Genomic DNA, 15,080 nt, shown 5'->3' on the forward strand with positions numbered 1-15,080 from the left:
ACAAATTGAGAAGCCACCATCGTCATGTTTATTTATTATTTATTTATTTACAACATTTATATCCTGCCCTTCACATTCTGAAGGGGACTCAGTGGCTTACAAGTTATATATACATACAATATATTATATTATTAGCATAGCACAATATTAGTATTATATATTACTATATTGTACTATACCACTATACTGCAATATTATTAGTAATGATACATGTAATATAAAATATATAATTACTATATTACTATATTGTATTATTATTATATTTTATTACAATACTATGATCAATATTATATGTACATACAATATATTATAATTGTTAGCATAGCATAATAATAGTATTATATATTACTATATTGTACTATACCACTAACCATGTTAACCATGCCACTGGTTGGAACCCTCACTCTGTGAAGACTGTGTGTTGATCGGCTGTGCACCAACCTCAACATATTAAAAAAACTCAAGCACAGGTGTCTTCCAAGAAAAAATAAAACCCTTGGGAGGTCATCATACTCAGACAACAAGGGATCTCCTAAGTAAGTAAAGTAAAGCCATAGAATACACCAAAAGCATCTTAGGCGTCATAGAATCATAGAGTTGGAAGAGACACATGGGCCATCTAGTCCAACTCCCTACCATGCAGGAAAACCGCAATGAAAGTGCCCCTGACAGATGGCCATCTAGTCTCTGTTTAAAAGCCTGGTCACAACAGTCAGACGGAGATTTTAATTGTTTTGAATTTTATAAAGTTGATTTGGAAATAGGAAAAGGAGGAAAATATAACACTTCAAGCTTTGATATCACATCAACAAAGAAAGGACAGCCATACCATATGGAAGCAAGTATGAAAACAAGGTTCTGTAAATGCTGCTCAGGGTTTTGTTTTTTTTGTAAGGGAAGAGGTTTGTTGTAACCTTAAATGGAGCCACTTACTCACCAACCTTTTTCCTCTTGTAAGCTGAATATTGCCTTTATTACCTTTCCCCTCTGTCTCCTACCTTCTTTGATGATCTGCTTGGCAGCCACAGCAGATGAAAGATGGATGGGCTCCATGAAGATGCTCTCAGTGCCTGCATCTGATATCACTGAATATCTGTTGATCAATGACAACTGCATGAGGTAGGCTTTGGCAAGTCTTTTGACACTCACCTCTAACATCGCAGCTCCTCACAACGGTTTCAGAACAAGACAGCAGTTTTTCTTGAAGTCCGCTAAGGAGGGGGCTTGCCTAATCTCACCAGGTAGTGAATTCCAAAGATGGGAAGCAACAATGGAAAAGGCTTTCTCCCTCGTTCCTACAAGTCTGCCATTTTAAAGATGAACTGTCTCCAATACGCCTATAGTTAAATATCATCAATGTGTCCTTCACACAAATTAGCTTCGTACATGTACATGTAGTACAACATAATATTCGTTTAGAGCAGCCATGGGCAAACTTTGGCCCTCCAGGTGTTTAGTACTTCAACTCCCACAATTCCTAACAGTTGATAGGCTGTTAGGAATTGTGGGAGTTGCAGTCCAAAACACCTGGAGGGCCAAAGTTTGCCCATGGCAGATTTAGAGAACACAGATGCTGCATCTCTCATTCTTTACATTGATTTTATCCTATGGATATGCAAATTATTATGGGGGGGAAACATGGAAACATTGCACAGAAATTCCCTTGAGGAAAAGGAAATCCTTCGGTAGATTCACCCACTGTCTCCCAATCCCATTTCTTCTATTGAAAAAAGGAAGCAGTAATGCTCAGATAGTTATAACAGCTACCGCGATGCACAGATATCGTAAAACATTGCCTGTAAAAGTCTTTGATATACAGTAATGAAAAATAGTTGCGGAATATTGGCGTATAAGGTGTTCACAACCCGAGCTGAGGAGAATTCATAGGGCAGCTGGCGTGAGGCAAATGATGCCTTAGAGCTCCAAGGTTATCAGCCCAACATCCATCCCTTGGAAATAAGCGCGATGCCCCGAAATGATCTGAAAAGGCGGAAAACTCTCCACTCTCAATTCACAAATGTCACTAATGTGCTAAGGTTAAGGAGCTGACCATGTGTGTATATATTATGTACAAAATCTTCTTACAAGAGGGAAAGATTTCTTTTTTCATCCACTAGAGGGTCCAGATGTCTCTGCATGCTATAAATACAGGACTTCCTGACAGCTGAATTAATCAAAATGGGTCTCCATAGCAACTGACCATGAAACGTTATATGGACATCCAGCTTCTTAAGCCAGCGGCAATTGAGAAGGCCACAGCAAGCGAGAGGCCGGCACTTGGTTTGGAGAGCACAAAGCACCAGAGAGTTCCACCTGAGGGCTAATGCAGATTAAGAAGACAGTATTCTTTCTCCCTATGCCAGGGGTGTCAAACGCATTTTCATCAAGGGCCACAACAGCCTCATGGTTGACTTCAAAGAGAGGTTAAATCCATGGACAGATAATCTGAGAGCCAACTATAATTTTATTTACATGGTGGTCAGTGCTCTTTAATTTTTACCTAGTTTGGGTCCTCAGATCAGGCATGGGCAAACTTTTTGCCTTGGGAAACAGCAACCTTCCAAGCCTCCACTAACTGTTAGTTAATGTATATAATTGTTAGCCTGCATTCTATATGTATGGTGATTTGCCAGTTTGGCTTACCTCTTTGATGTGGGAGGAATTGTATGTTGCTACTAGGGGTTTACAATAGGTCTTTTCTAAGTAACAGGGAGGATCAGAACCTTTTCTGATACAGTTGCCACAAGTTAATTGGGTGTGTTATCAGTTGCTGCATATAACAAGGCATTAAGTTTGCAAGCTTTGAGTTTTGCATTTTGGCTTAGCTTGATGGCTCGTTGTGAGCTGAAGAAACCTTTGGCTGTTGCTGGGAGTGGTTATGCAGCATCTTGAAGCTGAAGACTGAAGCAGTTTGGAATGCCAAGGAAACCGCTTGTTTATGGCAAGGAAATACTCGCAGAGCTCATGCGGTGTTGTATTTCAATGTCAATGCTGACTGCCAAGGTAGTGGAAATGGTCAACATTTTCTAATGTTATACCATTAAGCTGTATTTCTGGCATTGCAGACGGATAGGCTGGTGCCTGCTGGAAGAGCACTTTGGTTTTCTCGATGTTCAATGAAAGGCCAAGCTTCTTGTATGCTTCTGTGAAGGTGTTTAAAGTGCTTGTAGGTCTTCTGATTAGGCTGATGACATTGTCATCAGCATATTGGAGTTCTATAACAGATGTTGTTGTAACCTTGATTTTGGCTTTCTGCTGAACTAAGATATAAATACTATTTTCCTCCATTAATACTTACTAAATCACACATTGATTCCCAATGTGGTATCCTTTTTGACTGAAGATTTTGGAGTTGTAATCCAACATATCTGGAGAGCACCAGGTTGGGAAAAGCTGCCCTAAAGGATGAGGGACCTGACAGGAACATTTCCCTAAATTAAGGTCCCTTTGTGTTAACAACAAAGATTTCCTGGTTGTGCAATTTCACAAAAGTGGGTTGACTAGTGCCTAAATGATTATTGTTTTCAGAATCTTATTTGTGTTTTATTATTTCAGTTACACTGTGATAATTAGTTTGCCACCCTGAGATCTAAAAGGAAGACATTATATAAAAGTTTGAAATGAACCCAAATAAACATAATAATGATTCAGTGCAACATATAACACAATGGTGTATGTGGAACATCAGTGCACACACTATCGACAAACGAAAATTCACAGATGTTTTTCATTAACTATGTGTTTGCAGAATGGGATGTGTGATGAAAAATAATTATGAAAAGCTATCTTAACATTGGTGCGGGACAATACCTAATAGACTGATCTCCCACATGTTTAGTTGGAAGCAAATTCCATTCCCTTAGATGGAATTTTATCCTACACAGTTTAAGAATGCATAGAACTGTAGCTTAGGAACTGCAGAATTTTGCCACCTCCAGAAGGGTAAAAATATGACTGTGACAAACACATGTATCATACAGATGCACTAACTGAAAAATCATAATTGGTTGCTGCTTTTCATTGAGTATAAGACTTGGCAGCAAAAGCAGACTTGCTTCTTTCAGGGGGAAAGAATCTTTATCACAGAACTCAGCATTCCTAAATGAGGAATGAGGCCATTAACATTTTCAGAAGAGAACATGTTGCTGTTTCTTCTTGACAAGGCACATAGATTTCCCTATATACGTATATAGCACTGAATAAGGTGCTGGGCTAGAAGAAAGTGTGTAACCTAAGAAACCTTATCCTTTCTTCAGTCAGCCAGTTCTTCAGCATGTAAACAGGCAGGTAGAAGAGAAGCAAGAGGAAGCTTATTAAAAAGGGATGATTAGAGGGATGGATAACATTCATATGAACACACGTTCACATATACATACACATTGAGTATGTGGAGTAGGTGGTGTAGAGGAAGGGTCAGGCTTCTCTAAGAATCTTGCAATATCCAATGAAGTGACAAGCTGGAATGTATCCAGAGGAGGGTGACTAAAATGAGCAAGGATCTGGAGAACAACCCTATGAGGAGCAGCTTAAAGAGCAGGCTAAGAGGAGACATGATAGCCATGTATAAATATGTGGGGGGAAGTCATAGGGAGGAGGGAGCAAGCTTGTTTTCTGCTGCCCTGGAGACTAGGACACAGAACAATGGCTTCAAACTACAGGAAAGAAGATTCCACCTGAGCATTAAGAAGAACTTCCTGACTGTGAGAGCTGTTCAGCAGTGGAACTCTCTGCCCCAGAGTGTGGTGGAGGCTCCTGCTTTGGAGGCTTTTAAACAGAGGCTGGATGGTCATCTGTTGGGGGTGCTTTGAATGTGATTTTCCTGCTTTTTGGCAGGGGGTTGGATTGGATGGCCCACAAGGTCTCTTCCAATTCTATGATTCTAACTGTGAGAGCTGTTCAGCGGTGGAACTCTCTGCCCGGGGTGTGATGGAGGCTCCTTCTTTGGAGGCTTTTAAACAGAGACTGGATGGCTTTCTGTCAGGAGTGCTTTGAATGTGATTTTCCTGCTTCTGGCAGGAGGTTGGACTGGATGGCCCATGAGGTCTCTTCCAACTCTATGATTCTAAGTAAAATGGTAGATTTATAAAACAGTAAAGGAAAGACTTCTTCACACAAGTCATATTGGTGCATAGTTAATACGTGAAATTAGGTATGCAGGGAGTAGTGATGCTGGCAAGCTTTAAAAGAGTATTAGACAAATTCATGTATGATAAAAATATCAATGACTTCTAACTATGATAGCTTTAGATTTTGACATAATAATTTCATATTATTCATGCAAGAGGACTGTGCCTCTAAATACTAATTAATGGAGAAGTTAAGAGGGTGCTATCTTGCTCAGATTCTGTCGTGGGCTTCCAAAACGCATCGTATGCAGCTCCCAATGCCCCCCCCCCACCATTCAATCTCCTACGGGGTTCACTGTGCTCCCTAAAGACAAGGAGCACAGTAACTCCACCCCACTAAAAGGTAGAGCAGTTTAAAAGCTACCTCCAGGCACTGTTTCCTTCTATCTGATAGGGGTCATGGCTCCACCTGTTATAAGCTACCCTCTCTCAGCCTCCCTCTGTTTAGAGACACATCTCCAGCCACAGCTCAGTAAGGAGGGTCCACTGTCCACACTTCAAAGAAATAATGGTATCAAGCACTCTGACCATCTTGTATGTAGACAAGTCCTGTTCCAGAGTATGATAGCTAGCCCTCATTCCACCTTCTTTTCGTTCTACAATTTTGTAGATTAATGTCCTCATAACATCTAGAGTGTTCACATATTTGAAATACAGTCAGCCCTCCATATTTGTGCACTTATTTTTAGTTGGATTTTATTTGAGGATTTGATTAACATGGTGGTTCCCAACCTTTTCTTTTTTAACCAGGGATCACTTTGACCAGGAATCTCTCTCCAACTTTAGTACCAAAATCAATTTTTGGTCAACTTTAGATTTGGTTTGGTTATTTGGGGTGCTGATTCAGAAAATTGCATTGGATAAACCACATCATCTCTAGTTTCCAATACAGAACATATGCCATCCAGTGGTCGCCATCTGCTCGCCCACAGAAAACCATATTTAATAAACCTTGACATTATAAGAGGGTTTTGCGAGACCAGTCACTCTTGTTGCATTGATGTAGTAACTGTGAGGCTGTGGACCATATTTTAGTTCTTGTGGACCACAGGTTGGGAACCACTGTTGTCTCCAGAAATCTCTAGGTCATCCAGCATAAATTCATTGTGAAGATCCAGCAGAATCACACTGGAGGACATGGAGATGTCTAGAGACATGTTCTTTCATGCAAGTGTGTTTTTTAAAAATTTTTCCAGTTTTGCCATATTTGTAGTGCTCTTCCACCCACAAACCCCAGCATATGTGGCAGACCAACTGTATTCCAAACCATGTTAAAAAGCAACTGCAAATGTTCTAAGGGTATCTTAACAATGTCTATGCAAATGAGCCATATGCAAAGGGAAGGGGGAAACATGAACTTGGCCAAGTGTAGCTAAGCTGTGGCAAAAGACAGATGGCTTGGCTAGCAGTGCTCATTCTCATCTCTAGTCATGGGAAGAGGGAAAGAGATAAAAGAGAAAAATGGATCAGGACTACAAAGCCTCATTTATCCTTTTATCTCTCTTAGGAAGGGACCTAAGAACACTCCAGAGAACAGAAGTCCCTTTCACATGTGCAGCCAGCACACATGGGCAAAGAGTACGTCTCCACTGTTGCCAATCCAATCCTCCACATAGCCACTGACAGACTGATGACAGTTTGCATGTTTCCAGCTGTAAACGCCCATGGTGGCATTGATTCTATTTACACTGAACATGTGGAGGCTGGACTGAGACAGCAAGGAAGACCTGGCTTCCACCCACTTGTGAACATGTTGTTACCATACTGTGCTCACAGTTGTGTAGGTGTAGGTATTAGAATAAGCAATCATGCAATTTTAGTATAGGTTTTTACTGACAACTACTCATACTTAACGACAGACTGTTTATTTAAGAACAATGAAAACAAAGTTACAGCAAACTGTGTGGAGTAAATAGGATTAGAACTAGTCATCCATGGGTGGGAACCAGCAATCTGAGGGTTGAATGCTTCCCATTGCATCTTCTTTATTTGTGCCTTGATTCAATTTACTCTCTTCAGTTGATTCCAAAACTATTTTCCTGCTTGTTCCCAATTTTCCCAATCAGCTGAGAAGTTGTGTGTGTATGTGTATACATATGCAAATGACAAAAAATCCATTATGCTACATCAGAAAGAGCATTACAATACCCTCCTTAACTACAGTTCCAATGTGGCTGAAGAGGTTCTATCACAAATCCTTTAGCAACAAACTGAGGATGAGCTTGCAGCACTGTCTGCCTTGGAGGAAGTCAATAAAGCCATCAACCAATTAAAAAAATATCAAAGCCAATGGACCTGATGGGATCCCTGCTGAAATCTTTAAAGAGGGTGAGCCTGAGCTGATACAACACTCCACAAAAAGTGTGGGTGACAGAAAAGATTCCAGCAGACTTCAAGCATGCCATTATCACCACCCTTTTCAAAAAGGGAGAAAGAATCAACTGTGGAAACTATCGAGGAATCTTCATTTTAACCTCTGTTGGGAAAATCCTCTCAAGAATATTCACAAACTGCCTTCTACCTATTTAAGAAAATGCCCTCCTTTAATCCCAGAATGGCTTCCACCCCTCCAGTGGATATGATCTTCACTGCATGACAGCTTCCAAAAACAAAAAATGCAGAGAACAAAATAAACCTTTGTACATGGCATTCATTAACCTTGCAAAGGCCTTTGACACAGTGAATCACAACGCTCTCTGGACCATCTTTCTGAGAATAAGATGGCTTGAAAAATTGGTGAACATCCTGTGGCTGCTCCATGATGACACAGTGGCAACATTCTTGGACAGCAACGGTTTCCAAAGTAACCCATTGCCTCTAGAACATGGCCATATAGCCCGGAAAAACCTACAACAACCCAGTGATTCCGGCCATGAAAGCCTTCGACAATACATTAAACAATTTAAGATGGGATCACATGTAAAATAGGGATGAGTTATTGCTCCATCCTTATTTTACATCTTCATCGCTATGATTCTACACCTTCCCACTGGTGTGGAAATCACTATCAGACAGATGGCAAGCTCTTTAAGCTATATAGGCTGAAAGCCAAAAGTAAGGTCACAACTTCTGTTATAGAACTCCAATATGATGACAATAACGTAGTCTGTGCTGATTCAAAGGAATGCCTACAAGCCACTTCAAACACATTTGCAAAAGCTTGGCCTCTCACTGGACATCAGAAAAACCAGCAGGCACCATACAGCAAGAAAGCATTTTCCCCATAGATGCGAAAGGAAAAAGATATATGTTTGGGTATATGAATGTGTGCAGATGGTGGTCATTTTTGTATGTACGTAGGCATGTTGAATGGAGGATAGATGGAAAAAATGGTAAAAATGGGATATTTAAACACACACACATATATGACCTTGGGAACCCACACATTTAGTTCTGTCCTCTCCCATGCTTCCAGCACTGCCGTATGGCCCCTGAAAGGTATACATGAGGGAGTTCCCCCCATGTAGAAATTCATTTCTATACATCTAGTCCCTTAAGAGTAGTGGTTCTCAACCAGTGGTCCGCAAGAACGAAAATATGGTCCGCAGCCTCACCATTGCTACACTATTGTCTCAAAACCACATGGCAACGAGAGCAACTTGTCTTGTGAAACCCTCATATAGTGCCAATGCAACAAGGATGTCAGAGGGGAGAGGCTCACTACCCACGAAAGATTACAACTACATCAGTTTCAGATTATTAAATATGGCTTTCTGTGACCGAACAGATGGTGACTTCTGGATGGCATATGTTCTGTATCAGAAACTAGAGCTGATGTGGTCTATCCAATGCAATTTTCTGAATCAGCACCCTAAATAACCAAATTGAATCTAAATTTACCAAAAAATGATTCATAACCCTTTTAGTACTAATGTTGGCGAGTGGTCCCTGGTCAAGTGGTTCTGGACCAAAAAAGGTTGGGAAACACTGCTTAAGAGCATTCGCTGACAAAAAACTCCCCCTCCCCATGCATGCGGGTGCACATGCACACCCACACCCACATCCTGTGTCACTCCATGTTCTTTTCAATGCCTCTCTTGCTTGCCTTAATAGTAGTCTGTATTCCAAAGTAATTTCTCCCAACTAAAACACAACCTCCGGACATGGTACATTAAGCAGTGAAAAGAGCTAAGACATTGTGTTGGCTCTAAGCAATAACAGGCAGTAGGGAAGGAGATGACGTGTCAAGTGTGTTTACTCACTAGGCTGAGTATATCAGTGTTCTGCTTCTTGGCTCTAGCAATAAAAACTGGATAGAGACTTACATTTTCCCTAATAACTTTCCGCTTGGAGGATCACTGTCCTAATGGCAAAATGTTACTGTGAATGAAAACTGAACACACTTTCCCTCAATATAAGGGAGTTGTTTTCCATTAAAATGTCTTAGCAAAACTGCAACAAGCTTTGGGATCATGGGACCTTTCACATGATTCCAATGCATCCTATGGAAACCTTGGATTTATAGTTTGGAGAAAAACTAGAGCTCTCTGGCAGAAAGTTTTAAATATTTCATGACACGACAAACCCCTGGATTCCATACGATGGGCCTGTTGCATTTAAAATGAAAGAACCCTATGTGAAAACTAAGATTGTATCACATACTTCTTCAGATACACATTTATTTCAGATGTTAAAGTAGTAATGAAAAGACATTTATTTTTATATACAGCAAATATGCATCAAAATATGTGCAACTGAGTTACATAGGACATATTCCTCAAGTAACTGTACATAAAATGTGAGTTTTAGGCATTTGTGTTCTTTTTAAAGTAAAGAATAACTACAAAGACAAAGAGATGGAAATTGATTGTTTGAGAGCACTGAAGAAGACTACTTCAGTTGACTAAAACAAACCAAGTAACTGACATTTCAAAAACAATTACAACTTGAATGTCACATTATTGGATGCAACCTCAAAGCCAAATGGGGTACAAGACCCAACAGTGCTCTTGTCCCAAATTTGTGAGTCTCAACAACTGTGGTAAGGCTGATGCAAACAGCAGCTTGGATGGGCTCTGCTGCTTCTGTTTTGTTTCACCAAATCTTCCCAAGATTTTTTTTTTGGGCAGGGGATCTCTGTTGAACCAATTAGGTTAGCTAAATAATACATGAGCTCTATGTATTTTTAGAGCTATTGTCCTCCCAACCCTGGTATACGCCTGTGAAACGTGGACTGTCTACAGACATTACACTTGACTCCTGGAACAATTCCATCAGTGCTGCCTCTGAAAAATCCTGCAAATCTCTTGTGCAAATCTCAGGCAGACAAATGTCAGCATGCTAGAAGAAGCAAATACCACCAGCATTGACGCGATGCTCCTACGCCACCATCTCTGCTGCACTGGCCACGTTGTCTGAATGCCTGATCACTGTCTCCCAAAGCAGTTACTACACTCCCAGCTCAAGAACGGATAACAAAATGTTGGTGGATAAGAAAAGAGATTCCAAGATGGGCTTAAAGCCAACCTTAAAAACTGTGGCAGAGACATTGAGAACTGGGAAGCCCTGACTCTTGAGCACTCTTAACAGGAGGTCAGCTGTGACCAGAAGTGCTGTGGAATTTGACGAGGCACGAATGGAAAGCAAAAGGGAAGAACATGGCAAGAGGAAGGCGCATCAAGCTAACTCTGACCTGGACTGCCTTCCACCTGGAAACCAATGCGAAAGAACATGTGGGTCAAGAATAGGGCTCTACATTCACCTATGCACCCACTACCAAGACACTACACTTGGAAGGTCATGATACTCGGACAATGAGGGATCACCTAAGAAAGTAACAAGCTCTCCATCCTGATTTCTGGAAGGTGTTAAAAAACAATGCTTTAATCTATTTTATTGATCAGGGTTTGGAGAATGTGACAGGTTAAATTTTTAGAAGGTGAGTAGGGAGAAGAAAAGTTTCTTTTATGTGTTCAGGAGGCCCGCTTGACAAAAAGATAAAACTTCAAGCCAAAAGCAAACACCACTCACCGGCTGGGAGAGGGGCTTCGAAGATAATGGGCTTGGACTGCTTTCACATCAGGCCCTTCTTCATCTGGCACCACCTGTTCACCATCTGAATCCGTACTGCTTGCCATAGCTGCTGTGGGAACTGGCTGGAATTGGGTAGAGGGTAGGATTAGGTGGACCAGAATGCACCAAGTCACAGTGTCCCACAATGGGGTCGATCTGCCAAGTAGTACAAAGCAGATCAATATGTTTCTGAAGGCATGGATGACTGACTCTGGAGAGGTTTGTTTTCAGTAATAAACTGCTTGAAGTCATCAAGATTCTTTATGATTTGGTTCCAAACAAACAAAAAGCTCAGAAGCTGGAAGAATTATTCAGGTTGGACAATAACATCTACAGGTCCACAGCCAGTATAGCAGGAGACAAATATATCTCCGAGAAACTCACTAGTCCTGTACACTTGAGCATTAATATAAAAAGTTACAGAAGATTGAACATTTACGTTATTTCCACATTAAAATCACTCTGCTCTATATCCCCAATGTGAAGTGGCTCCATCTATACTGCCTTACTGGAACTCATTGCCCAGTGAGATTAGGCAAGCCCTCGCCCTAGCAACCTTCAAGAAGGATCTCAAAACCTGGCTTTTCCGTTGCGCTTTTGGAGAGTAACCATACATCTATTCTTTGTTGCTCCCCCTCAATGTTTGTCCCTATAGGACACTTCTCCCTGCGTGTTTGAAGGCCTGTTTTTACAACCCTGTTTTTTATGAGCCTCTCCCTCACAAATAATCTGCTCCACTCCTATCTCACCCTGAGTTTTTAGCATTTTATCTTGTACATGTGGCCCGCTCATTGTCACTGTGATTGTGAATGATTTTTCATTGTATTTTTTACATTGTTTACTGTATTCTTATGTTTTATTAATCTTATTGTGTTGTTTTTTTGCTTTGGTTTTTATTTTATTGTAATGCACTGTTGGGCTTGGCCTCATGTAAGCCGCCCCGAGTCCCCATTGGGGAGATGGAGGCGGGGTATAAAGAAAGATTCTTCTTCTTCTTCTTCTTCTTCTTCTTCTTCTTCTTATTATTATTATTATTATTATTATTACAATGCAGCTTGAAACTGCATTACATAATCAGTGTAGTACAGTCATATAATGCAGTTTAAGTGCACCAATCAGCATTATATGAATATTCAATGACCATATAATGCAGTTTCAAATTGCACTATATGGTCATATAGATGGGGCCTTAAAAGTACGTTAGCAGTTGTTTCTTAAGCTTCTTCTATCTGGGGGTCGGGACTCCAGGGGTGTGTGTGTGTCGTGAGCGGGATGTCAGAGTGGATGCCAAAGACCATCAGAAAACAGTATTTTCTGTTGGTCATGTGGGTTCTGTGCGGGAAATTCAGCCCAATTCTATCACTGGTGGGGTTTAGAATGCTCTTTGATTGTAGGCGAACTATAAATCCCCGCAGCTACAACTCCTAAATGTCAACGTCTATTTTCCCCAAACTTCACCAGTTCACATTTGGGCATATTGAGTATTCGTGTCAAGTTTGGTCCAGATCCATCATTGTTTGAATCCACAATGCTCTCTGGATGTAGGTGAACTACAACTCCAAAACTTAAGGTCAATGCCCACCAAATCCTTCCAGTATTTTCTGTTACTCACGGGAGTTCTGTGTACCAAATTTGGTTCAATTCCATTGTTGGTGGAGTTCATAATGCTCTTTGATTGTAGGTTAACTATAAATCCCAGCAACTACAACTCCCAAATGACAAAATCACCCCCCCCTCCCCCACGCACACACCAACCCCACCAGTATTCAAATTTGGGTGTATCAGGTATTTGTGCCAAATTTTGTCAAGTGGATGAAAATACATCCTGCATATCAGATATTTACGATTCATAACAGTAGCAAAATTACTGTTATGAAGTAGTAATGAAAACGTTATGGTTGGGGATCTCCACAACATGAGGAACTGTATTAAGGGGTCACGGCATTAGGAAGGTTGAGAACCACTGTTCTAAGTGATTCTGTCACCTTTTTCAAAGGAAATAAGATCTGTTCTGCTTTCAATCCCCAGGGCCTCTGGTATCTCTTCCCTTACTCAGCCCTCACTCCCAACCCCCCTTGCAGCTGGTCTCAAATGTCAGGAATGCAAGCAAGCCTCCATAAGTGAGAAGTGAGTTGCTCCACTACACAATGACCCAGCAAATTGTGAGATCCCAATGGTAACTTACCGTCTGTGGTGGGGAAGTGTGTCTCCTCTTGACAGTAAGTTTTTCCTTCTTGGGAACAGAAGCTGGGAGCCAAAAAGGTGAATTGTCAGGGAACACAAGGAGGATAAGATCAGTGGGCCTCTTGCCCTCTCTCTGATTTCTTCTCGAAGGGGCAGGACAACTGTCAGCTTCAAATTTTATCATCCTTCTAAATATAGCATTTCCAGACACAAGCTATTGAGTAGTAGGGAAGCAATGCACAGCTCCACCATCGTCCTTTTAGTCTTTTCAAATTGTTTATATCAATCAAGGAACCTCTCTAGCCAAATTTTGTGCACTCTTCAAACTCTTTTTTTGGTGTTGTCCTTTAACCATTGTTGTTGTTGTTGTCATTGTTCTATAATGAGTTATGCTAATTGCTACTGTAATCACAATTGAATTGCTACTTAAAAACAATTGAAATATTTTAAAAAGATATGTTACCTATGTAAACTAAGTCAAGTATGTCAAGTAAAGGATGAGGAACAAACTATATTTCCATTTTAATTATTTTTTTGCAATTGGTGTTTATGAAAGCACAATTTTTCCTATGTATCTTCCATTTGGAATGGCTTGTTTTGAAATTGATCAATGGGAGATAAACATTGATTGTTGGCATACATATCTTTGAGGACATACCATTATGGGAAGAAAAACAGGTTATTCATAGAACGGGCATTCCTCTTTAATGTCTAGTTTGTGCCTCAGGCATACATACAGGAGAATAAAACAGATAACTATGGCCTGCACTGTCTTGAATTAGATGCCTAATTAGTGTTTATACTCCTGTGCATTGGGCTTCTGGGACATATAGAGCTCTAAAGAAGAAAAGCCATTCTCTGTTACTGATATATTAAGTGGTAACATATAGGCTTTTAAATATACATGGCACCTACATTATCTTTTTAAAGATAATCAGAAACATAATAACAATTTCCTAAGTTTTAATTATAAATGTAATTTAGTAAAAAAAAAAAACAGTAGAGTGGGAGAAGATATTGAATTTGCTTACAATGGAATAAGGGCAGTTAATATTTTTTTAAAAAATGCTAAACCATTATAATAGGCTTTGATCTGTCATTTTAACATGCTGAATGACTGAATCTATTTTTAGCCTTTTAAAATTATTTTCAATGTTTGCACTGCATTAAGTTAGTGAAGTTGGTTTAATATATATCTCCCTCAGATCTAGAGGATGGGACATATTAATGAACACATACACAAGGCAGCAGAATTCAGTATGTGAAAGTAGATCAGAGGCCCTTCCACACTGCATAGTTATACCACTATCATTCTGGTTTAACACCATGATTCCATCCTATGGAATTCTTGGATTTGCAATTCAGGGAGGGATATTTCTCAGCTAGATACATGTAGTGCCTAACCAAACTACAATCTCCAAGATTCAATAGGATCCAGCCATGGAAGTTAGAGTGAAATCAAAGCATTATAGTGCTATTGCGATAAAGGCAGTCCCCAAGTAAAGAACAAGATTGGTTCTGTAGGTTTGTTCTCAAGCTGAATTTGTAAAAGCGTAACTCTAGCCATATGTGTGTGTCAGTATATACAAAAGAGTTTCACTTATCCAACCTTCGCTCATCCAATGTTCTTTATTATCCAATAGGCTTGGTTGATCAAGAAAAAAATGGTTTTTAAAACTCGTTTCATATGTAGGGGGCGCTGGAGGTTCGATTTTTAAATTATTTCCAAAATTTCCTTTAAAAAAAGATAGAAAATAC

At 40.2% G+C, this 15,080-nt stretch overlaps 2 protein-coding genes across 2 annotated transcripts in view; one reads left to right on the forward strand and one right to left on the reverse strand.

The window, feature by feature from the left end:
- The window catches only part of STYXL2 (serine/threonine/tyrosine interacting like 2), a 31,662-nt gene extending 18,158 nt beyond the window's left edge, over positions 1–13,504 (reverse strand). Inside the window, exons 1-3 of the mRNA XM_060770582.2 lie at positions 13,324–13,504; positions 11,097–11,221; positions 999–1,093 (exon numbers count right to left, since the gene is read on the reverse strand). Of these exons, the coding sequence (XP_060626565.2) occupies positions 999–1,093; positions 11,097–11,203 (202 nt within the window). The 5' untranslated portion in view covers positions 11,204–11,221; positions 13,324–13,504. The remainder of the gene's footprint in view (positions 1–998; positions 1,094–11,096; positions 11,222–13,323) is intronic.
- Positions 13,245–15,080, forward strand: part of GPA33 (glycoprotein A33) — a 35,824-nt gene continuing 33,988 nt past the window's right edge. Inside the window, exon 1 of the mRNA XM_067466669.1 lies at positions 13,245–13,357. Within this exon, the coding sequence (XP_067322770.1) occupies positions 13,312–13,357 (46 nt within the window). The 5' untranslated portion in view covers positions 13,245–13,311. The remainder of the gene's footprint in view (positions 13,358–15,080) is intronic.

This window comes from Anolis sagrei, chromosome 3 (genome assembly GCF_037176765.1).
Source record: "Anolis sagrei isolate rAnoSag1 chromosome 3, rAnoSag1.mat, whole genome shotgun sequence".
Classification (NCBI taxonomy): domain Eukaryota; kingdom Metazoa; phylum Chordata; class Lepidosauria; order Squamata; family Dactyloidae; genus Anolis; species Anolis sagrei.